We start from the raw sequence: 23,152 nt of genomic DNA on the forward strand, positions 1-23,152 counted from the left end.
ATCATCATATAAGACAGTTGTGGCTATTGGGCATTATTCCCTGGGTTTCATTAGTTGCTTCTTTATTCCATGCCTTGGTTCAATCAACATTCAATACAACACTCCATTGCATGGTTCCCACTTCTGTCATTGTCTTAGCATCACACTCTTGAAATAATAAAGCTCTCAAATATTCCGTGCTGGGATCCATGTAGAGAGCAAAAGGTTTGCTTGGTTTTATGTAAAGCAGCAGCATTGTATGGATAAGGTATTTGATTAAATATTTGAAGGATTTTTCTATTTGTCTATTCATCTATCTCCAAAATTTTTTGTAGGTTTTAAGACAGTTTTGCCTTTCATACATTTTTGGTTCTGAATCTCTTCAGTTACATATGCATGAGAAAGATCATTAACAATAGTGGTGTCGTTCTTTTATTGCCCCCAAGAAATATTTAAATTTTTTTAAATTTATTTCATTAAATATTTCCCAATGACATTGAAATTTTTTAACATTCATTTTTGAAAAATTTGAGTTCCAATTTTTTTTCCCTCTGGCTCCTTCCCCACTCCTTGAGAAGACAAGCAATATATTGATTATACATGTGAAGTCATGCAAAACATATTTCCATATTAGTCTTGTTGCAAAAGAAAATACATACAAAAAAGAAAGTGTGAAAAAATATGCTTCAATAGCCACATAGTTCATAAAAATTTTATGTTAATAGCCATTAAATTCCTGAAAAGATCTTAAATGTCTAAGATATGTGGGTGTAGCTACTTCAGATGGGCTTCTGCTTTCCAGATCTGGGTTCACACCTTGTTGGGATATGTGATGGCCAACATTCTTGACTTTTTACTTTATGTCAAAGTCAGGCTGTGCTCCTGGGGTAAAAGGGGCATTGTCCCAATCTTCAGGTTTTTCATGTTGCTGTTTTCAGAGCTATTCTGGAGTAAGTTTGTAGTTCTTCTGAAGCGGCATGATTTAAAGAGAGATGGGGTTCCTGCTCTCTTGGTCTGTGAGTGACCATAAGCACTCTTGGTTTGCTCTGGAATCGTGAGGAGGGTCCCTGTGAGCTCTAGTGTGCTAATAGTGCTACTTCTTTCCCTGGGACTTTGACCTGGGTCTGTGACCTGGATCCCTGTATGGGCAATGCAACAGGTTCCCGCCTCTAGTGTTGGCATAGGGACCCCTGTAATCTCCTTCTGACAAGTTGTCCAACCCCCTAACCATCTGTGGGCTGAGGGCTCCAGAAGCCCCTGTTGCAGATTTAGTTGCCCCCAAAACCTATTGCTGGCTTATAGGAGCACCACCTGCCCTGATTGTGTTCTATCTTCACTCCAGTGAAACAGACCTTTCCTGTTGACCTTCTAAGTTGCCTTGGGTTGGAAAACTGTTTCAACCTGTCCTTTTGTGGGTTCTGCCACTCTAGAATTTGTTTTGAGGCATTATTTTATAGTTGTTTGGAAGGGAATTTGGGAGAGCTCAGTTGAGTCCCTGTCTTTTCTCCACCATTTTAACTCCATCTCGTGGCCAGCATAGTTGAAGAACTGGCGCTTGTCAAATGGCAATTTCAAAGCAGCTTCCCCAAATCAATCTGTCATCAGCTTTTTTCCTTTTATTCTTCCAATATCTTTCCAAAGACAATGATGTCATCAAGGTACAACAATACCTTCAGATAGTTCATACCACCAATGACTTTTCTACATCAGCTGTTGGAAAGTGGCATGACCCAGAATGCCTTAGGGCATGTGCTCAAACTGGTCAAATCCAATTGGACAGATGCAAGCATCCTTGTCTTTGTCTTTCTCAGACACAGGAATCTGATAGCATCTGCTCCGTAAATCCAAAACTGAAAACTACTGGCTCCCTAGAAGACAATCCAGGGCATGTTGAACCCATGGCCTAGTGGACCAGCCTTACTTTTGGTTCCAAGTTCAGTATTCAGAGTTCTAACCCACCTTATCAGAAGGTAGCCATTCCATGCTCAGAAATAACTCCTTTACCTTGTGAAATGTATCTGTTGGTGGCTTCTGCATCTGCAGAAACCAGATAATGTTAGGTACATCAGGGTTGGTTTCTACCTTGGCATACTTGCTACAGATATCGGATCTGAGGAGAATGTTGATAGGTTTTCTCCTTCATGCTGAATGGTAGTATCAATAAAGTTTGAATATGCTTCTTGTAACATCTTGCCTCCCCATTTTGAGTCCCTAGTTTCAAACAAACCCGCCCAATACAAGCCTCCTGGTGCTGTTTTCCTGGGAGACTTGGCTCTTTTCCAGAGAAGATGCCAAATTTCAGTGTACAGTATTTGTCTACCACGAGTGGCAAGACTTCAGTTCTCTTTACAGGTGAAGTGTTTCCTATATAAAAATATAATTTCCATGTTCAAAACTCTTGGGTAGAACTAGAAGCTGCCCATGTAGGGCAGCTACATGGCACAGGAGATAGAGTACTGAGCCTGGAGTCAGGAAGATTCATCTTCCTGAGTTCAAATCAGGCCTTAGACACTTAATAGTTGTGTGACCCTGGGCAAGTCACTTAACCATGTTTGCCTCATTTCCTCATCTGTAAAATGATCTGAAGAAGGAAATGGCAAACTGCTCCAGAATCTTTGCCAAGAAAACCCCCAATAGGTCATCCAGAATCAGACACAGCTGAACAACAGAACTGGAAAATTTCCTGATTTGTCTCACCTATCTTACCATTAGTGACTGTAATCAAACACTTCTAAACTTTTCCCTTTTCTGCACAGATATCTTTAAGATATCTCTGTTCTTAAGGAGAAAATCTAATCCTAATATTAGGAGGCTTTTAGTCTTTCAATTTTAAATGTTTGCCAATGGAACTCAAGTTCTTCTGTAATTTTTTTTTGGAGGGCAATTGGGGTTAAGTGACTTGCCCAAGGTCACATGTCTAGTTTTTGTGTTGTGTCTGAGGTCGGATTTGAACTCAGGTCCTCCTGACTCCAGGGCCGGTGCTCTATTCAAGTTCTTCTGTATTCATCTTTTTTTTAAGAGATTGCACCATAGGTGGCCCCACCAATACCAAAATATTCATGCAAACAATAAATGTTCAGGATTATGGTAAATTAACCTATTGTGCACAACAAAATTTCAAAGCAACACTTAGAAACTCAAAACCATGAATATAGTCTCAATAACTTTTTCGTGTATCAATCCATAGGGGATAGTTATGCATACAATAGGCATTCAAAACTCACTCATGAACACCTAGCACATCAATAAAATTCAGCCACAGACATATCATGTGACAAGAGTTTAGTGCTGGGGTGGCTAGGTGCCACAGTGAATAGAGCACTGGCCCTGGAGTCAGGAGGACCTGAGTTCAAATGTGACCTCAGACACTTACCACAAAACTAGCTCTCTCCAAAAAACAAAACAAAACAAAGAAAAGAGTTTGGTGCTAACTTCAGGTAAGGTATGAATCCAAGTTAGTTTGGATAAGCTCTCTAAACTTCCAGAAAATAAAAGAAATATAAAAAACAATAATATTGAGAATATACTGAACTTTCTAGAGTGATCAGTGGTAGAACAATTCCAGTACACAATCAGGAAATGAAACAAAGTTTTCTGTGCCTAAAAAAAAAAAAACAATAATAATTACTCACTATGGGGGGAAAATGCCACACAAAATGTGAGTTCCAGAAAGGAAAGGTAAAAATCCTCTTCTGAGGCAAAATAACCAAAGCAAAATAGATTAAATTAAGACCGAAGAATATGTTAATAGGATTCACAACTGCCTTGCTGGAAAAATAATTATACTAATGTAGAATTACCAAACAAACCAGAATCCAGAAAAACAAGAAGTCTGATTCCGTGATCAGTTCAAATTCAAAACACCACCAAAGTTCCAAAACTAAAAATGCGAAACAAGTGAAGAAGCAAGCAGAGAAACATGAAGGGGGAAAAAAGTGTCCCATGGAGCAGTCCCCACACGGAATGGGGTTATGGCCTACTCTGCAGGTAATGAGGCTAATGTGATTTCCTTGTAGTAGAAGTAGATTGATTGCCAGGGATAGAGGGACTCAGGGCAAAGCCAGGCTACACAATCCCTCTCCTGGCTGCTTTTCTCCAGTTCTCAATCTTGGGCTTATAAGGTTGGGCTCCTGTACATATAAGGGGAGGGGTGAATGCAAGTTCAAATATAACACTCTCTCTGGTCTTTATTTACTTCTCCAGTTTATTACCTTTTGTGGCTTAAAATGTGGTGTCCTTTCCAACTCTTAAGTCCTTTGACTTAACAAGAATTTGTTGAGTGTCTATTAATCCTCCCTTCTATCTAATCTCCCTGCATCTAACCTCCTGATGTCACATAAGACTGACTATCCTCTGGGGGAAATGAAGCATCTTCAGTCTATGCAGTCAGAGCTCAGATCTCTTACCATGTGCACATGGAGCCCTCCTGTTCCCTCTCCTCCCCCCTTTCCTCCCCCACACTGTTGCCCAGTGTGGTGGGTCCAGCCTCTCCCATGCCCACACAGACAGGAGCTGATAGCTGCAGAAGGTTTTCATTGCAATCTACCAGGCCCTCCTCCAAGGAGGTGTTGAGGCCGACCAGGCTTTTGGGACTGGCAAAAGAAGGCTGAAGGAAGACCATGGGATCATCTTCATGTCTCTGAGGGATTCTTCAAAGAAGATCTTGAAGAATAAGGGAGATTCCTGCCCCTTCTCCCCCTTCCCTATCTATTTGGAGAGAGTGAAGTGATGTCTGAAGGCAGATGGAGACCATCCCTGAGTGCAGATCAGGTCTCTTCCTGACTGCTTTGATGAGCAAACTGAACCCAGAGAGGGGAGAGACAAGAGATGGGGCTACCTTTCTTCAGTGTCAGATTTCCCCTTGCCTTAAAAGCCTCTTGTTTGTCTCCCCCAGATCACAGTGAGATAACCACCCTAGTGCAGGCTGGATGGAGGCCCAAGCCACTGTGGCTTCCTTCCCCTCTGGAAAAGGGCAAAAAAAAAAAAAGGTTCCCTAATGGGCTCAAGAACCTAGACTGCCTTCTTGGGGAGACTCCTAGGCCCAGCTTCCCCAGGACTTAACCAGAGAGGTCTCCATTCTCCGGTATTCCAATGTTCCCAAACTCTCTCCCCCTGCCCCCCAGCATCCTCACTCTTATCAAACCTGTTCCCCATTGCTATGGTGACATGGCCTCACCCAGCTCCCTTGGGTGGTCTGGTTGCTTCACAGGACTGAAGCCCTGAGAACATTTTCCTAACATGCAGCCAGAAACTTCTCCTTCCTGCGCCTGGGGGCTGCCCCTCCCCTCCCTTCCCTTCCCCTACCCTTCTGCCAGCCTTCCAGGCCCCCTTCCTGACTGTGGCTGACTGTGTGGCTCTGGTCTCTTCTGGGGAACATTTTGATGCTCCAGAGACTGCTGGAAAAAAGAAAAAAAAAGAAAAAAGATGGTCTTAAATCAGGTTTGAGACAGGCCTTATAGGAACTGACCTTGAGTAGCTGGGCTTATGTTGAAGGTGTAGCCAATGTGTGGCAACCGTCCCAGGTGAATTGAGGCACAGGGGTCTGAACTCCTTCCTCTCTCCCATTTCTCCATTGAAAACAATTTTAAATCGCCCCAGGGGCTGGGGTGGGGGCCCATGTACTGGAGCAGAGGGACTGAATCAGTTTTGGAATGCATTCTGGCATTTCCTTCTCCCATCTCTTAGAATTCCTCACTTCTTTCAAGGCTCTGCTCAGGTGCCAACTTCTAGGCAAAGCCTTTCCTGATCCCCCCAGTTGTCAGGGCTCCCTCCTCAAGTTACCTTGTATTTGCTTCTCTCTGCACATGTTATCTCATCCCCCTCCTTCACCCCCTCCCCCAAGTAGAATGTCCCCTATTCATGTAAGAGGTCATACATAATTCACTCTCGCCTTGCCTTTGTGTCCTTGGTGTGCCTTGCCTTTCCCAAACCCTCATAATTGTAGTGCCTTCTCTGTCAATTCTTTTCTCTTTATCCTGTTTGTAGCTTATTTGTATATATTGGTTTCCATGTTTTCTTTCCCCTTTGACTCTGAACTCCTGGAGGACAGGGACTGTCTTTTGCCTTTCTTTGTATGTCCAGCACTTAGCACACAGTAGGTGCTAAATATATACTTATTGACTGGCAGATATAAAGATCTGGTTATAAATGGTAATTGAATTGACTTTTGCTCAGAAATACACTCCAGCCAAAGACTCAGGAACACTACGTGCCCTAGAGTTTTGGATCTCTAGAAACAGCCTAATCATTTTCTAGTGTATTTTGGAGTCAGGTCTTAAAAGGCCTCTGTCTCCTTGGGTTCCTTCTGGTCACTGTCCCTCTCCTCTAGTATTTCTTACTCTGCTTTCTTCTCAGATTTTCTCTTTTCTTTCACTAGGAAATAGACAGAAGGGATCTAGCCCAGAAAAGGAGGGTGCCTGGTAGAAGGTTCCATGCCTCCAGTTCCAACCCTGTTGTCCTGGTGATTACTTAGAAGCTCTGAGCTAAAGTTTCCCTCTTTGTATCAGTCAATAATAAGTCAATTTAATATGTCAGTAATAAACATTTAAGTACCTGTTGTGGGCTAGGCATTGTGCTAGTGCTGGGCATGCAAAGATAAATGTGAGCCGATTCCCAACCTCAAGGAGCTTACATTTTATTGGGAGATATGACATGTTCATATGTCAGTAAATATAGCATATATGTGTGTGTACATATATATACATATATATATATGAAAAATGTAAAGTAATTTTCGTGGGGGGATCATCTAACACTTGGAGGAAATCAGGAAAGGTCTCTTGAAGGAAATAGTACTTGAACTGAGCTTTGGGAGGAAGAGTTACATGAGACAAGTGAAAGGAGAAAGAGTTCCAGGATTGTTCAAAAGAATGGAAGGACATTCTGTATGGGGAATAGCAAGTTTAGCTAGAGCATGCAGGGTGGGGAACCTGCAGCCTTGAGGCCAAACATGCAGGTTCCCCACCCCTGGAGAGTCTATCAGGCAGAAAAGTAGTCTGGAGCTAGACTGAGAAGAACTTTAAATGCCAAATGAAGGAGTTGGTATTTAATGCTAGAAGCCATGGGGAACCCCTGCGGCTCCTGTAGCAGGGGGGCGGATCTGCCTTTGAAGAATTTCCTGGTGGCTGTGGAGAGAATGCTTTGGAGAAGTAGAAACTGGGCACAAGAATACAGTTAGGAAGTGAGAGTTTTTGCAGTGAGAGGTGACGAGGTCCTGGATGAGGTTAATTGTGGCGTGAACAGAGAGAAGGGGAGGAAGGCGGAAGAAGTGCCTTAAGAAAAAATTTTCCATTTAAATTGCATGATAAACCCCTCCCTGACTGTGGCTGACTATACTGAATTGTGTGGTTTTGGTCTCTTCTGGGGAAGATTTTGGTGCTCCAAAATAGATAATCGATAAAATGATAAATCAAGCCCTGACGTGTAGTTGCTTGCCAGTTTCTGAGTTATAAATGCTGACATTGAAAGTTTAACAATGGAGAGACGGTTGGATCTGCCTCCAGCACACCTTGTGGATGTGAGAAATATTGAGAAGGCAGAATTGGAAAGTCTTGGCCAATTAGATCAACTGATTAGATAGAGAGAATGAGGGAAAGAGAAGAGCTGAAGACAGCTAGGTTTCAAATCTGATTGTCTGCAGGCAACAGAAATAGTTGGAAGTTGGAAGAAGGGGTGGCTTCAGGGGCAAAGACAATTCTATTTTGGATGTGTTGAATCTCAGATGGCTGTGAGACATGCAAGTGGAAATGTCCTATAGGGAGGCAGTGATGGGGGACTAGAATTTATGAGAGTGATGTGTTTAGAGATTTGGGAGTCCTCTGCTTAGAGATGATATATCAAATTGATGAGATCAACAAGTGAGAAAATACATAGAGAGAGATTACTACCTGTGCAGAGAGGACTGGACATTAAATGATGAACCTGAAAAAGGGACTAGGAAATTGACAGGAAAAGAACCATGATGGAGGAGTGTATTCAAAACCAAACCAAAGCAAAAATTACCCAGGAAGGAAGGAGGGAGAATATCTGTAAAAATGAGGAGTTGGATTAGATGGCCGTGGAGGACCTTTCCAGTTTTAAAGTGTGACCTTAATCTGTTTCCAGTCCTCACTCTTATTTACCTTCCCTGTAGAATTTGAACACTTAATTTTACAAATAAGGAAATCTAGGCCTAGGTAAGTTAAATGACTTGCTCAAGGTCACACATGTAGCAAATTTCAGAAGGGAGATTGGAGATATAGCCTGTTGAGTCAGAGCTTTTTCCACTAAGCCACACAATAAAGGGACGATGAATTATTGACAGCAGAGAGAGAAATTTCTGTAGAGCAGTTGGAAAGAAAAGTGCTTGTGAGGAGTAGAAGAATGGGGAGAGGAGAAAGTAGAGATAACCAGTGCAGACAGCTCTTTCTAGCAGTTGGTCTTTGAAAGGCAGGGGAGGTATAGAATTATAGCATCAAAGAGATCATTTAATCCCCTTTTTTCATTTTATAGGTAAGAAGACTGAGGTCAAAGGAAGTTAAGTGATGTGACCAAAGTCACAGGTTGTAAGTGTCAGAGGCAGGAGGACAAATAGCGGGAGGGGATGGCGCAGGTGGCTGAAAGGTTTTTGTTCTTTAAGAATGGGGAGCTTTTGGAATGGGTGGAGGTGGCAGGGAAAGTCTTAGCAGGCTGCTTCAAAGAAAGGTGAGGAAGGACCTCGGGAGACATCTGACCAGAAGCATACAAAGGTTCATCCAGTCTTTGTTTGAAGGCCTCCACTATACACACAGACCCACATCCACATGAATAGATACCCATAAAACACAAATATGTTAATGGACAAGTGGACCTGAATCCATAGGTGTACATACAGGCAACTTGGAAGGGAAAGAAGGCTACCCCGGGAGTCAAAAAAACTGGTTTTTATCAGTTACTACTCTCATTTTCCTCATCTGAAAAATAGGGATGTTGGGCAAGCTGATCATAAGACTGAGAGCTGGAAGAGTGCAGAAAGAATACTGAGTTTGTAGTCCAAAGACCTGGGTTCAAATTCTGCCTCTGCTAATTACTCCCTTTAAACAAATCCCTTGGCCCCTGTTGTAAAAGAAAGGGTTTGGACTAGATGATGGTCCCTTCCAGATTTAGAAACTATAAACAGGGGCCAGAATGCCTTCCTTCCACTGCAGGACACTGTCTCTCTTGGATGACCTCTGCGTTCTCTTTCTGCTATGTCCCTTGCACACCCACGAGCCAAAAATGTTTGTCCCAGCCTACCCTCTTCACAGTGACCCTGGTTAGGGTCATAGGATTCAGAGATGGAAGGGACCCTGAGAAGTCCTCCTTAGTCCGATTACCTCATTTTGCAGATGAAGAAACTGAGGCCCCCAGAGGAGTGGTCAGGGTTAGGTAATAAGTATCGGAGGTAGGATTTGAACCTAAGACTTCTGATTCGACACAATCTCAAAAAGATGAGAATCACCAGAAAGACTTCAAGAAGAAAGCCCCATACTTTAGGACTTTCCAGCTCCCTTCGCTCGGACACAGCACTCTCTGCGGGTGCCCTAAATTCTGTCTTAACTATGGAGGAAAGGGGGGAAAGGGGACGGTGTGTGTGTGTGTGTGTGTGTGTGTGTGTGTGTGTGTGTGTGCAGTGTAGGACTTCAGCTTTGAGGTTCTCTGCTTTGAAACCTTCATTCCTAGCCCTCCCCACCGTCCCCTCCCAGACCTGCGAGTTCCTGTCCCCTCCCCTCTCCCCTTAGCGGTAACCGCAACCCCCACCCCCATCCTCTCCTTTTGTGAAGCAGTCGGGACCGAACGGGGCTTCACCCTTGCCCCCTCCCCCATTTGAAATCCATTCTCCTCTGCTCCTTCCTTATACACACTGAGCCCTGTATGTTGTCTTAACACAGGATCTGATGGGCCGATGGGGAGGGGGGGAGAAGGATGGGAAAGAGAGAGAGGGAAGAGAAGTACCATCTATTCCCCCTTCTCCCCCTACTTGAAAAGAACAATGAGCGTGCTAATCAGGAAGGTAAGAGCGGGGTTTGTGAAAGGGGCGCGACTTCAAAGCTTAGAAAGCAGCCCCTGGAGGGACAGGTGAGTTATGAACCCTGAGTCACATGCCCCGCGTTCCCCTTGAACTCCGGTTCCTGTGCCTGTGGATACAAGTTGAAAAATGCTCAGGGTAAATATTTAGAATTAATCGTTTTCGCAGCACCTTCAACCTCCCCGTCGGGCTGAGGGGGACTCTGGGGGGAGGAGACGGAAAAGACCCCAGGCTGTCCATTTTGCAAACCTGAATTCCTGGAGTCCCACCACACCAGCCCCCTCCTGTCCCCGGCCCCACAGAGTCGGACCCACTCATCCTTAACCTTGAACCACACCTGAGCTGAAGCTGAAAACCTGCTCAGTTAACCAGTCTGAAAAACTTGGTAGTACCCCCCTGCTTCCTTCCTCTTCCTCTTCCCCTCTAGGGTGTGTGGTGTGGTGTGGTGTGGTGTGGTGTGGTGTGGTGTGGTGACACAAACTCTGCTCCGGACTGGGGAGTCATGAAGACCTGAGTTCAAATCACAGGCTTCAGAGGCTTATTAGCTTTATGACCTTGGGGACCTTGGGCAAGTCACTTAACTCCTTGTCTTACACATCTGGAAAAAATGAGGATCTTATAAGCACCTACCTCCCAAGGTTGTTGTGAAGATCAAATGAAATAATATCCTTGATTTAATATCTATAAAATAGCACAGTACCTGGAACATAGGTGCTTAATAAATGTATATCCCTTTCCCCCTTGTTCAGATTCCAGCTGTATGAAATTTACTGGTAATAATCATTGGCCTGTACATACCTCATTCAATTATTGAAGCAACCCGTGGAGCATTAAAAAAAACAATCTGACCTGAGATTTCTGAGCTGAAACAATTCCACCTACCAATATTGACTGACCCTTAATTAATAATCTTAGACAGTTATCTGAGCCACTGAGGTTGTGACTTGCCCAGGGTCCTGAAGTTAGTATGCCATGGAGATCAAACTTGAATCTAGGACTTTCTCCAGGGCTATTTCTCAACCCACTATGCCACAATGACTCTCAAAGCAGTTATTAGCCATATTTTGCAGATGAGAAAACTGAGACTCAAAGAGTTAAATGGCTTGCCCAGCTTTACACAGCCAGTTAGTATCTGAAGTGGGATTTGAATTCAGTACTCCCTCAGCTCCCACCACCTATATGTCAAGGACTCTATCTGATATGCCAAGCTGCTGTCCCAAGTTTAGTAGCTATAACCCTGGGCTTGTCACTAATACATTTGAGCCTAAATTTCCTCATCCATAAAATGGAGACAATAATACTCTTCCAACCTACCCCAAAGGGCTGTTAAAAAAGAAGCATGTTGTGAATCTTTAAGCATTATATAAATGTGACTTATTCTTATGACCATCATCACCATCAAATATGCCTCTTTGACTCAGCCTTGATGAAGTCATAGAAAGAACTAGCCACTGTGAAATAGAAAATATGGGTCCCAGTTCTGGCTCAAGAATTAATTTGCTGAGTGACCTTGGACAAGTCACTTAAAACAATCCAAGCCTTAGATTTTCATCTATATGCTGAGGGGTTTGTATTAGATAATTTCTAAGCTCAAACAGGCTATGATTCCTAGAATGGGGCCCCATCCTGCCCCAAAGATGGCCATCTTGTTCCTGGTGTGGAGAGAGAATTTCAGACAAAGGAGTGTTTGGACTTCAGCGTTCAGATTTTCTTGATCGAACCTGTCCAGGCCTGGAATGCCTTCTTTAAAGGCCATTGAGATCTAGCCCAGGCCTTATCAAAGATAAAACATTTGAGACTAAACAAGTCTTTTTATAGATCAGAGCTGGGCTCCAGAATGCATTCTCCCCCTTCTCTCCCCTGCACCCCACCCCAGACTAACTCCAGCCTGCCTTTGTGAGCAACAAACAGGGGGGTTCTTGGGGAAAAGGACAAGGCCAGGATTTGACAGTGAAAGTGGATTTCTGGGGAAGGGAGGCAAATTCAAGACATGCTGAGGAGACCAGTATAGTGGTGGTCTGGATTGGCCTCACATCTGTCCCCCTGGGGAAGGTGGGCGGGAGCTACAAAGGGTGGGCAATAGCTGGTGGGAGCTTGAAGCAGGGTGTCTTGGTAGCCAAATGTATCAGACACAAACATCAATTGCACACCCAGGCATTCATCGACAAACTACTGCTGACACAGGGTTCAGACACAAAAACACAGATCAATTCGTCTCCCTTCTTGTACATGGAATTTTGGCACTTCCATGTGTGATGCCAAGGGGTACCCAGGTGTGTCATTGCAGGTACTCAGGGATTGTTCCTCTAGGGAGGATTCTGCCAGGGAGAATATCAGTGGGCATTCTTGTACGATACTTCCTGTCCCTTCTCCCGAGTACCTACCCACCCACCCAGGTGCCCTATTTCCTAATTCAAACAGAGCTTGACATCCTACCACTTCCATAAAGTCCTCCTCCTCAGCACCTTGCAGGATCCCAGTCTTCCTCTAAGGCTGAACTTAGGTGCCTCTCCTAATCCATCTAAGCTAAAAAGGTTTCCTCTGCCTTCAGATAATCCTAGTGCCTCTGTCCAGATTTCTTCTTTGCTCCCATGCCTATATACCTTGTGTTACAGCTACCTATGTGTGTATATATTGAACCCTACTCAGGAGAATGTAAGCTCCTTGAGGGCAGGGATTGTTTAGTTTCTTCTCTATCATCTATGCTAGGAACTTAAGAAACATTTCTTGAATTGAATGACACTCCGATGGTTACCTTCCCAGTTCCCCATTCCTAAAAATGTGCTCTTCCTATATGGAGGAACACTTGTGTGGTTTAAGATATAAATGTCTTAAAAGAAAACTATTACAATGGAGGGGGAGAGCAGTGAGGTGAAAGGGAATGGGTCAACCTTACTTTCATTGGATTTGGCTTAAGGAGGGAATAATATACACACTCAGTTGGGTATCTTACCCTACAGGAAAGTAGCGGGAAAGGAGATAAGGGGGGGGGGATGATAGAAGGGAGGGCAGATTGGGGAAAGGGGTAATCAAAAGCAAACACTTTTGAAAAGGGACAGTGTCAAAGGAGAATATAAAATAAATGGGGGTGGGATAGGATGAAGGGAAATATAGTTAGTCTTTCACAACATGACTACTATGGAATTGTTTGCCATAACTACACATGTATAACCTGTATTGAGTTGTCTTCCCAGTGGAGGTGGGTGAAGGGGAAAGAAGGGAGAGAATCTGGAACTCAACATTTTAAAAACAAAAGTTAAAAAATTGTTGTTACATGCAACTGGGAAATAAGATATACAGGCATTGGGGTATAGAAATCCATCTTGCCCTACAAGAAAGTAAGGGGGAAGGGGGGGAGGGGAGGAACAGGGGGGATATATGAGAGGGCAGACTAGGGGAAGGAGTAGTCAGTATGCTTGCCATCTTGGGGTGGGTTTAGGGGAGAGATGGGGAGAAAATTTGGAACTTAAAAGCTTGTGGAAATGAATGTTGAAAACTAAAAATAAATAAATTCTAGTTAAAAAAGATATAAATGTCTTTATTGCTTGTGTTAAATATGACTCTTGCATCCTGTGTATTCCAGTCACATTGGCATATCTTACTTCTATTGTAAATTCACTGAGGGCAGGGACCATGTGTTGGTCTAGAACAAAGATCAAGCTGGGAGGTACCTAAAGGCTCTTGTAATGGTCTTTTTTTTGGAGGGGGGAGGGCAGGGCAATTGGGGTTAAGTGACTTGCCCAAGGTCACATGGGTAGTAAGTGTTAAGTATCTGAGATCACATTTGAACTCAGGTCCTCCTGACTCCGGGGCCAGTGCTCTATTCACTGTGCCACCTAGCTGCCCCCATGCCTCTTGTAATGTTGATGAACGTATGGCAGTGCTCACAGAGAGAAAGCTACTCATCCCTATAAATCACCCCAGTTTTCTGATTCTGGTCTGTGTGAGGATGTAGCTCACAGATCAACACAGACTTTAGGCATGTAAACCCCATACCCCCAGGCGATTCAAAAGGTTGGAAAAACCACTTTTCCCTCAGACCCTCCCATCTACTTTCTTCTGTCACTTACATCTTTTTTTAGCCCCCAAAACTTCCCTTTGGAAACATACTAACTGGGAGAGGTAAGCAGGGGCTTATGGGGGAAAGAGTGCTCACTCTGGAGTCAGAGGATCTGAGTATGAATCTCAGCTCTGATGCTTACTGCCTATGTGACCTTGGGGCAAGTCACTTTGTCTCTTGAGGCTCCAGTTTCTTCATCTGTAAAGTGAGAGGGTAGCTGGCCTCTGAGATCTGAGACACTTCCACCTCCAGAGCTATGCTCCTCAGAGTGTTATTGTAGAAAATATAGGGCTTGTCAAAGGGAAGGTGGTGCTAACAGAGCCACATAGGCTGGGGCAGTTTGCCATCTTAGATAAGACGGACAAGGCAGAGTGATTTCAGTTGGGAGACTGCTATAGAAACTGGTTGTCAAATAATTCATCTCTGGAGCTTGCCCTGAGCTCTCTGGGTGGGGTAAAGGTTCAGGACCTCTACTTTGATAAACATTGACATAAAGAGAGACACAGAAGAACCTAGAAGGAGAAAGGGGCAGGCTTCAATGACTTCTGAAGCCAGTAGTCTTCCTTCACCCTATCCTCTGCCCCCTGGAGTATTCTAGATAAAAAAGCCTTTAAAAAAAACCATGAGAGTGATTAATTTGGAAATTTGCCCATAATAGTCATATCTTTTGGAGGAACATGTGCTGGACAGCAGAGTAATCACTAGTTTCTCTAGCCCATTTCCTTTTAAGGATTCAGATCCCTCTGCTGTTCCAGTCTCAACCAGTCACAACTGCATAGTAGTGGGGGAAAAAAAAGTGTTGGAGTTTTGCTTCTGCTACTAACAACTAGCTGTGTGACCTTGGGTGAATCACTTGACCTTCCTAAGCTTCAGCTTCTTCCTCTGTAGAATGAGGGTTTTGACTAAGATGATCTCCATGGACTGTTCCAGTTCTAAGATCTTCTATGACCCTGAGGCAGATGGGCTAAAGGGAATATGGGGAAATTGAGGCACAAAAAAGGCACAGTCTCAAAGGGAGAAAACATAGAAACGAGTCCAGGATGTCTTGCCTCTCAGTCCATTTTGGCCTCTGAAAGACACATAACTTAGAATACCTAATTGGCATCGAATATTTGAGGTGGTGATATTTGTTATAGGAACTCCTGTTGTGGCTCTCTGAACGAATGAATAAAAAAAGCATTGATTAAGTGCTTGCCAAGGGTCAGGCACTAGGCTAAGATCTGGGATACAAATAAAAACAATCAAGGCAGTTTCCCTTAGAAAGCTTACCTTCTAACAGAAGACTGCTCCTCTAGGGGAGAAGGATTGGAAGGGAGGAGAGGGGAAGCAATTGAAGGAAGCCTGGAGATGCCAAAGAAGAGGAATGATAAGCCTGGGACTAGGTAAAATCAGTGAAAACTCACCAATCAGAGGCCATGGGCAGGCAAGGGTTGTGGACTGGACAGCAGCAGTGACCATGGCAGCAGTGACCTCACTTCCTTGTGCTTGTCTTGCTTTCTTCTTAGGGATCTGAGCATGAACAACCTCACTGAGCTCCAGCCCGGCCTCTTCCTTCACCTGCGCTTTCTGGAGGAGCTGTGAGTAGAAGCCACTCTTTGCCATGGCTGGAGATGAGGGTGGGCCGGAAGCAGGTAAAGCCTGGTGAAGTGGGAGGCCCCAGGACTATGGCCTGGAAGAGGGCATCCATGGGGAGCTGGCTCTAGGCTTCCTCCAGCTGGGGATTCCCAGGCAAGAGGAAGGATGGGAAAGTCAAGGAGGGGCTGGGAGAGAAAGGAAATGCAGATAAATGCAGATGATATTGGTGACTGAATGAACTCCTTCATTCAGCTAGGTGCCACAGTGGAAAAAGCTGAGAATTAGAAGGGGGTAGGGAAGGGAACAAACATTTATTAAATGCCTACTATGTGCCAGGCAGTGTGCTATACAATTGCAAATGATCTCAAATCTGGCCTCACATACTTACTAGTTGTTTAATCCTAGGAAAGTTACTTAACCTCTCTCTGTCTCAGTTTCCTCATCTGTAAATTGGGGATAATAATAACATCTATTTCCCAGGGTTGTTGTGAGGATCAGATGAGATAATTTGTGGAGAGCACTTTGTAAACATTAAAATTCTATATCAATATCAGCTATTATTATTAATGCCAGCACATAGCATTTTTTTATATTTTTTAAAAAATTTATTTACTTTTTACAACATTCAGTTCCACAATCCCTTGAGTTTCAAATTCCCCCCCCCCTTTCCCTACTCCCCCCTTTCCCCCACAGCGGCATGCAATCAAATATAGGATCTACAAATACCTGCACATTAAACCTTAGTCAAGTTGTAAAGAAGGATTATAACCAATGGAGTGAACATTGAGAAAGAGGAAACAAAACAAAACAAAAAAAAGAGAGAGAGAGAACAAGTAGTTTGCTTCAGTCTGCATTCAGACTCTGTAGTTCTTTCTCTGGATATGGATATCCCTTTCCATCATGAGTCTTTTGGAGTTGTCTTATAACCTTGCATTGCTGAGAGGAGCCCAGCCTACCAAAGTTAGTCACACATACAATGTGTCTGTAATTGTGTACAAAGTTCTCCTGATTCTGCTCTCCTCACTCAGCATCAGTTTATGTAAGTATCTCTAGGTTATTATGAAGTCCGTCTGCTCATTTCTTATAGCACAATAGTATCCCATTACATTCGTATCCCACAACTTGTTTAGCCATTCCCCAGTTGATGGGCATCTCCTTGATTTCCAATTCTTTGCCACCACAAAAAAAGCTTCTATAAATATTTTTGTACATACGTGTCCTTTTCTCACTTCTACTATCTCCTTGGGATACAGCTCTAGAAGAGGTATCGTACATAGTATTTTTATTAAAAATATATCACCCACATTCTTCCAGAGAAAGTGACACATCATCTTGCAACATTAGAATTTGTATCCTTAGGGGCGGCCAGGTAGCATAGTAAGGCCAGCGGCTCCAGTGTTGAGAAGACCTGGAGATCGAATCTTGGGCTCAGACACTTAGCACCCACCCAGAAACACCTGGCCGTGTAACCTTGAGCAAGTTACTTAACCCCAATTGCTTAGGGGCGGCCAGGTGGCTCAGCGAGTAAGAGTACCGGCTCCAGTGTCGGGATGACCTGGATCAAATCTGGGCGCACCACACCCAGAAATAATAACTGGCCGTGTAACCTTGAGCAAGTTATTTAACCCCAATTGCTTTAAAAAAAATTATTAAAAAAAAAAAAGAATTTGTATCCTTCTCGTTGTTTTAGTTACTTTCGGTCATGTCCCTTGGGGACCCTTTGAGGATTTTCTTGGCAAAGATACTAGAGTGGTTTGCCATTTCCTTCTCCAGCTCATTTTGCAGATGAGGAAACTGAGACAAACAGGGTTAAGTGACTTGCCCAGGGTCACACAACTGCTAAGTGTCTGAGGCTATATTTGAACTCAGGTTTTCCTGACTCCAAGCTTGGGGCTCTCTCCACCAAGTCACCTAGCTGCCCTCATCCCTACATTAGAGTCTCTCAGTCAAATGCCTTGTCATGGATTGGTCTGCCTCAGGAGATAGTGGGTAGAGATAGACTCCCTCATTGGAGTCTTTAAGCTAATTGTGGGCAACCATTTAACATGTCAGTTATAGTAGGAGTCTTCTTGGGGCATGGGTTGGACTTGGTTTGTTGTGGTATATTCCAGTTCTGAAATATGATAATCCACTTGGAGAGGCTAAACTAACAAAAGGGAAACAGGAAACAATTTTGACATTGAAAAATAAGTCAGTGAATATTAAGATGCAGATTATTAATTTCAGGTGTCCCTTGTCTATTCCACACCCACCACTTTTCTATCATTCCTGTCCTGTTTCTTCCTGTGTCTGCCATGATGGCAGTGTGGGTGTTTGCCATCTTTTACCCAGACTGTTGTAGCAGACTCTTAGTTGGACTCCCTGCTTCTAATCCCCCCCTCCAATGGTCCCTCTCCACAGTAGCCAAAGGGATATTCCTAAAGGACAGGGCAGACCAAGACACTCCCATGCTCGGGAAACTCAAGATCCTCTCTGATATCTCTAGGATAAAATGCAAACTCATCTTTTTGGCCTTCAATGCACTTTATAGTCTGGCTCCAACCTGTCTTTCCACACTCATTTTCTGTGCCTTATCCTTGTACACTCTGCCTTCTAATGCAACTGGAATCCTTGCTTTATTTGTGCATGACATCTAATCTTCCAGCACCGTGTTTGTATGGGATACCTTTCTCTCATGTCTGACATGCTCCCCTTCCTCAGCTCAACTTCTTAGATGCCCTTTCTCTTTTTGAGGATGAGCTCATCTCTTACAGGAAGCCTTTCCTGATTCCCCTAGTTATTAGTACTCTCTCCAGAAATTACCTTGTGTTTATTTTGTATAAATGTTTTGTGCTACATAATTATCTGAGTGCATGTTTGTCCTCCTGGTAGACTGCAAGCTCTTTTTAAAATGATTTTTCTCGTAATAAAACCCTTTTTCAAAAAGTTCCTTTTATTTCCAAACATGTTCCTTCTTTTCCCCTCCCCTGACAGACATCTCTTACAATAAAGAATAAAAAGAGCAAAAAAGAAAATAGCCTCTCAAAACTATTCAACCCATCAGCTAATCTGACCGTATATGTAATATTATATACCCACAGTCCTCTACTTTTGCAATGAAGGGAGGACATATTTTCATCTTTTCTTAGGCCAGGCTTGGTAGAATGTCCTTTCCCTACAGGCAAGGGCCCTTTTTTTGGTTTTGTATCCCCACCAATAGCTCAATACTTTGCATATGTTACTTGCTCAGAAACTGTTGAATTGAATTAAAGGAGATTTGGGGTAAAAGAGTGTGACTGGGGGTTATCCAGTGAAGGCATCTTATGATATTATAAGAATTCTAGGGGCGGCCAGGTAGCACAGCAAGTAAGAGCACCAGCTCCAGTGTTGGGATGACCTGGAGATCGAATCCCGGGCTCAGACACTTAGCACCCACCCAGAAACACCTGGCTGTGTAACCTTGAGCAAGTTACTTAACCCCAATTGCTTAGGGGTGGCCAGGTGGCTCAGCGAGTAAGAGCACCGGCTCCAGCGTTGGGACGACCTGGGGATCAAATCCCGGGCTCAGACACTCAGCACCACACCCAGAAATAACTGGCCATAACCTTAAGCAAGTTACTTAACCCTGATTGCTTAAAAAAAATAAAAAGAACTCTAGAAGTAGGATGGTCCTTATAAGTCATATATTCCAACCTCCTCATTTTGCAGCTGAGGAAACTGAGACCCAAAGGGGTTAAGCAACTTGACCAATGCTACTTAGGTACTAAGTGGCAAAGCAAAGGATTGGTCCTGAGGTCTATAACTCCAGGTTCAGTACTTTCTCACTGGACCTCTTAAAGAGAACAGTCTTTATCCACCATCTTGAAGGAAGTCATGAAGATGTGAGGTGGTAAAAGGACATTTTGGGGCGGTGAACAAGAATGACCAGTAACATTTGCCTCAGTTTCCTCATCTGTAAAAATGGGGATAATAATAGCACCTATCTCTCAGGGTTCTTGTGAAAGTAAAATCAGATAATATTTGTAAATCACTTAACACAGTGACTAGTGTTAAGTGGGTGCTATAAAAATGCTATTCATTATAATAACCATCATTTTTTATTATTATTATTGTTGTTGTTATTAAAGTCAAGGCTTAGAGAATCACAGACCTTCCACCACCCCAGTGGCCATTAGTCAAACTTGCACCTGAAACAGTAGTCTTTTTGTAACTTACTAAGGTAACCCTCATTATAACTCTCATTATAAAATATGTTTAACTAATTGGAGGAAAGACTAAGGAATGTGACATAGTTAGGGAATAGCAGAAGGCCTCATTTTCTACATTATTCATTCATTCAACCAGTCAAATAGCAGTCATTTATTAAATGCCTGAGTGGGGCTTCAATGAATCCTAAGAGCAAGGAATGTGCCTTCTACATTTTGTATCTCTTTAGGCATCTAACCCAGTGCTCTGCACACATAGTAGTTGGTTAATAAAGTTATTGAATTGAGTTGATTCTAAGCTATGATTCCTCCAAAGGTCACTTTTATATCAAATTCCCATTTATTCAGAATCTTCACATCTAGAAACTCAGATAACCAGATTACATTTCCCACAATATAACTCCCCTCTCCCCATCAATATGGTTTCCAAGTCTCACTTCTGCTACATATTTGCTGTGTGACCCTGGGCAAATCACCTTACCTTCAAGGCTCCAGGCAATTCTCTAAAAACTGTAAATTTCAGATAATGTATCAGTCTATATTGGTAAAGGAAGTTCCTCACTTATAAGCCTCCTACATCAATGAAATCACAAGGTCAGTAGGAAAAATGTTTTCATGATAAATATAAAAATAAATATTCTATTATCAGTGGTTATTAATAAAGCAGCCTGAAAATTAACTCCTTTTTAAAACAGTAAGAATTTACTTAGACAAGTCATTTCCCCCTCCAGGCCTCAGTTTACCCCACTGCAAGATGTAGGGTTTAGATTTCTTGATCTCTAGAGTCTCTTCCAGTTCTAACAGTATTTATTGTTCTGTGGTCACAGTAATCTCTCTGAGGCTCTGCAAGATCAATAAATGCCTTCTGAATCATTAAAGATTAAATTATATTTAAAGTATATTTAAAGTTTTCACACTGAGTGCATTTTTCTTTGTATCCTTTGAAAATTGGCACTCCTTGTGTGGTGAGTATGATAACTCTCAATGAGTCAGAATGTTAAATTGACTAGAACAGCCCATTTCCCTGAGACCTCTGGATAAATGAAAGTTTACCATATTTGGTTTTGGACATATACATATTGGCTTTGGGAATGCAACAGGGGGAACACACATACTTAACATATATACTCACTCTCTGTCTTCTCTTTCTGTCTCTATCTCTGTTTGTTTGTCTCTCTCTCCCAGACCCCCCATCCCTTACCCCTTCCTTTCTTGATCGTGTCAATATCTTATAACCCGGCTGAGAAGTCAGGGATAGGATGCTGTGAGTGATCCAAGACTATAATCCTTTCCCATATAATTGAGAATTGGCTGTAATTACTGACACAACCCACCCCTCCCTCCAGGTAACCCTTCATATTCTCTTTCCTTCTGTTTTACAGCCGTCTCTCCGGAAATCACCTCTCCCACATCCCAGGACAAGCATTTTCTGGTCTCTACAGTCTGAAAATCTTGTAAGTATAGGTGTATGTCATATTACACAGAGACACATGTTCCTGAACAAGCCATGGGTGGAAGTTTGATATCAAAAGCCAACAGTGCCTCCCAAATCCTAGTTCCCCACTTGCTTACTTTGCTATTACATAGTTTCTTGGTCCTTATTTTTGTTTGACTTTTAATTGACAGAGATGCCAAATATTTGAATTTCTCTTATTCTATTTTGTAGTGTGCACGTAGGTATATAAAACCAAGAAAAAATTCTTGCTTTTAAGGAAAGGACATTCTACCAAAGATTGACCTAAGGAAAGATGAAAATGTCTTCCTTCTGTTCTTTGGAGAAGTGGGGGGCTATGAGTACAAAACAGTGCATATACTGTCAGATTTGTTGATGGGTTAGGCACTTTTTAAAAATTATATTTTTAATTTTAATTTTTTGCTTTTTTTTGGAGGGGGAGGGGAGAGCAATTGGGGTTAAGTTACTTGCCCAAGGTCACACGACTAGTTTATTTTTGTTTCAAGGGTCTGAGGCCGGATCTGAACCCAGGTCCTCCTGACTCCAGGGCCGGTACTCTATTCACTGTGCCACCTAGCCGCCCCTGGGTTAGGCACTTTTAAGGGGCTATTTTATTTTTCCTTTTGCTTTTTGAAATTCTTTGTTACAAGAGATAGATGTCAGGGGAGGGGAGGAGAAGAGGCATATTTGGAAATGAAGGGAATATTAAAAAAAGATTGTGTTTTTTTAAGGAGAAAAAATAAAGGAGTTTAAAGTCTACAAGAAGAATAGGCATATGGGGTGGCTAGGTGGCGCAGGGAATAGAGCACTGGCCCTGTAGTCGGGAGGACCTGAGTTCAAATCCGGCCTTAGACATTTAACACTTACTAGCCGTGTGACCTTGAGCAAGTTGCTTAACCCCAACTGCCCTCTAAAAAGCAAAAAAAAAGAAGAAGAAAAATAGGCATATACACAGGTAAGAGGTGCACATGACAAGGATTGTCATTCAGGTTGTTAATAAGCTATAAATTAATATTCCAATTCATTCCTTGGTAAAGGGAAGAATCCTCTTTTTTGTTACTCCACTGACTGCATGGTTTCCCTGGATTCATGTCTTTTTGTTAATTAATGATAGAGGATCCAATCCACATGATGTCAGCTTCCTCTTCTTTTAATATCTCCGGAAAATGACCCACCTCATATTCCCATCATACATGACCTTTACCGCATCTTCCTCACTTTCGGCACTCATATAAGCTTGAGAACATACAGTAGCAAACATGAATAATGTTCCCCTGACATTTTGGGAGAAGATTAAATTTTTTGTAAATAAAGTTTGTTTTTTTTTAAAGTCAGGTCTTTTGAAAATATTTAAACATGTTCATTACATTTTTCCTCTCCTACCTCAACACTTCAACAGAACTCTCCCTTGTAACAAATAGAGTTAAGCAAAACAAGTCAACACAGTCATCGTGTCTGAAAAGGTATTCCTTATTCTTCACCTATTGTCTACAACCACCTGTCTGCTGAGAAGAGAGAGGTATGCTTCATCATCAGACCTTTGAAGTCATGATGGGGCAGAGCTATGATGTCTTGTAGTGTTGTTTTCTCTTGCATTATTGTGGTCATTGTATAAATTGCTCTACTGGTCCTGCTTACTTCAATCTGCACCAGTTCCTACAAGTCTTTCCAAGTTCTAAGAATTCTTCCTATTCATCATGTCTTGCAGACATTATTACATTTGTTAACCTGTGGCTCAGCCTTCCCAAGCATTCTAGGCTCATGGGGACAGGGTCTGGCCTTGGAGGCTGATCCATGAGGGTAATTTTCTTTCCTTGATGCAATGCCTCCATCTGGAATACTTCAGAAGCATATTTAAATATGGCATATCCTAGTTT

At 42.8% G+C, this 23,152-nt stretch overlaps 1 protein-coding gene across 3 annotated transcripts in view; it reads left to right on the forward strand.

Annotated features, from left to right (window-relative positions):
- The window catches only part of LGR6 (leucine rich repeat containing G protein-coupled receptor 6), a 160,892-nt gene that overhangs the window by 30,547 nt on the left and 107,193 nt on the right, over positions 1–23,152 (forward strand). For all 3 annotated transcript variants that reach the window (XM_069074571.1, XM_069074572.1, XM_069074573.1), the window contains exons 2-3: positions 15,569–15,640; positions 21,205–21,276. In XM_069074571.1, coding sequence (XP_068930672.1) covers positions 15,569–15,640; positions 21,205–21,276 — 144 coding nt within the window. The remainder of the gene's footprint in view (positions 1–15,568; positions 15,641–21,204; positions 21,277–23,152) is intronic.

Source organism: Petaurus breviceps, unplaced genomic scaffold, assembly GCF_028583685.1.
Source record: "Petaurus breviceps papuanus isolate PSGF00001 unplaced genomic scaffold, PetGlider_PUasm1.0 90895, whole genome shotgun sequence".
Lineage (NCBI taxonomy): Eukaryota > Metazoa > Chordata > Mammalia > Diprotodontia > Petauridae > Petaurus > Petaurus breviceps.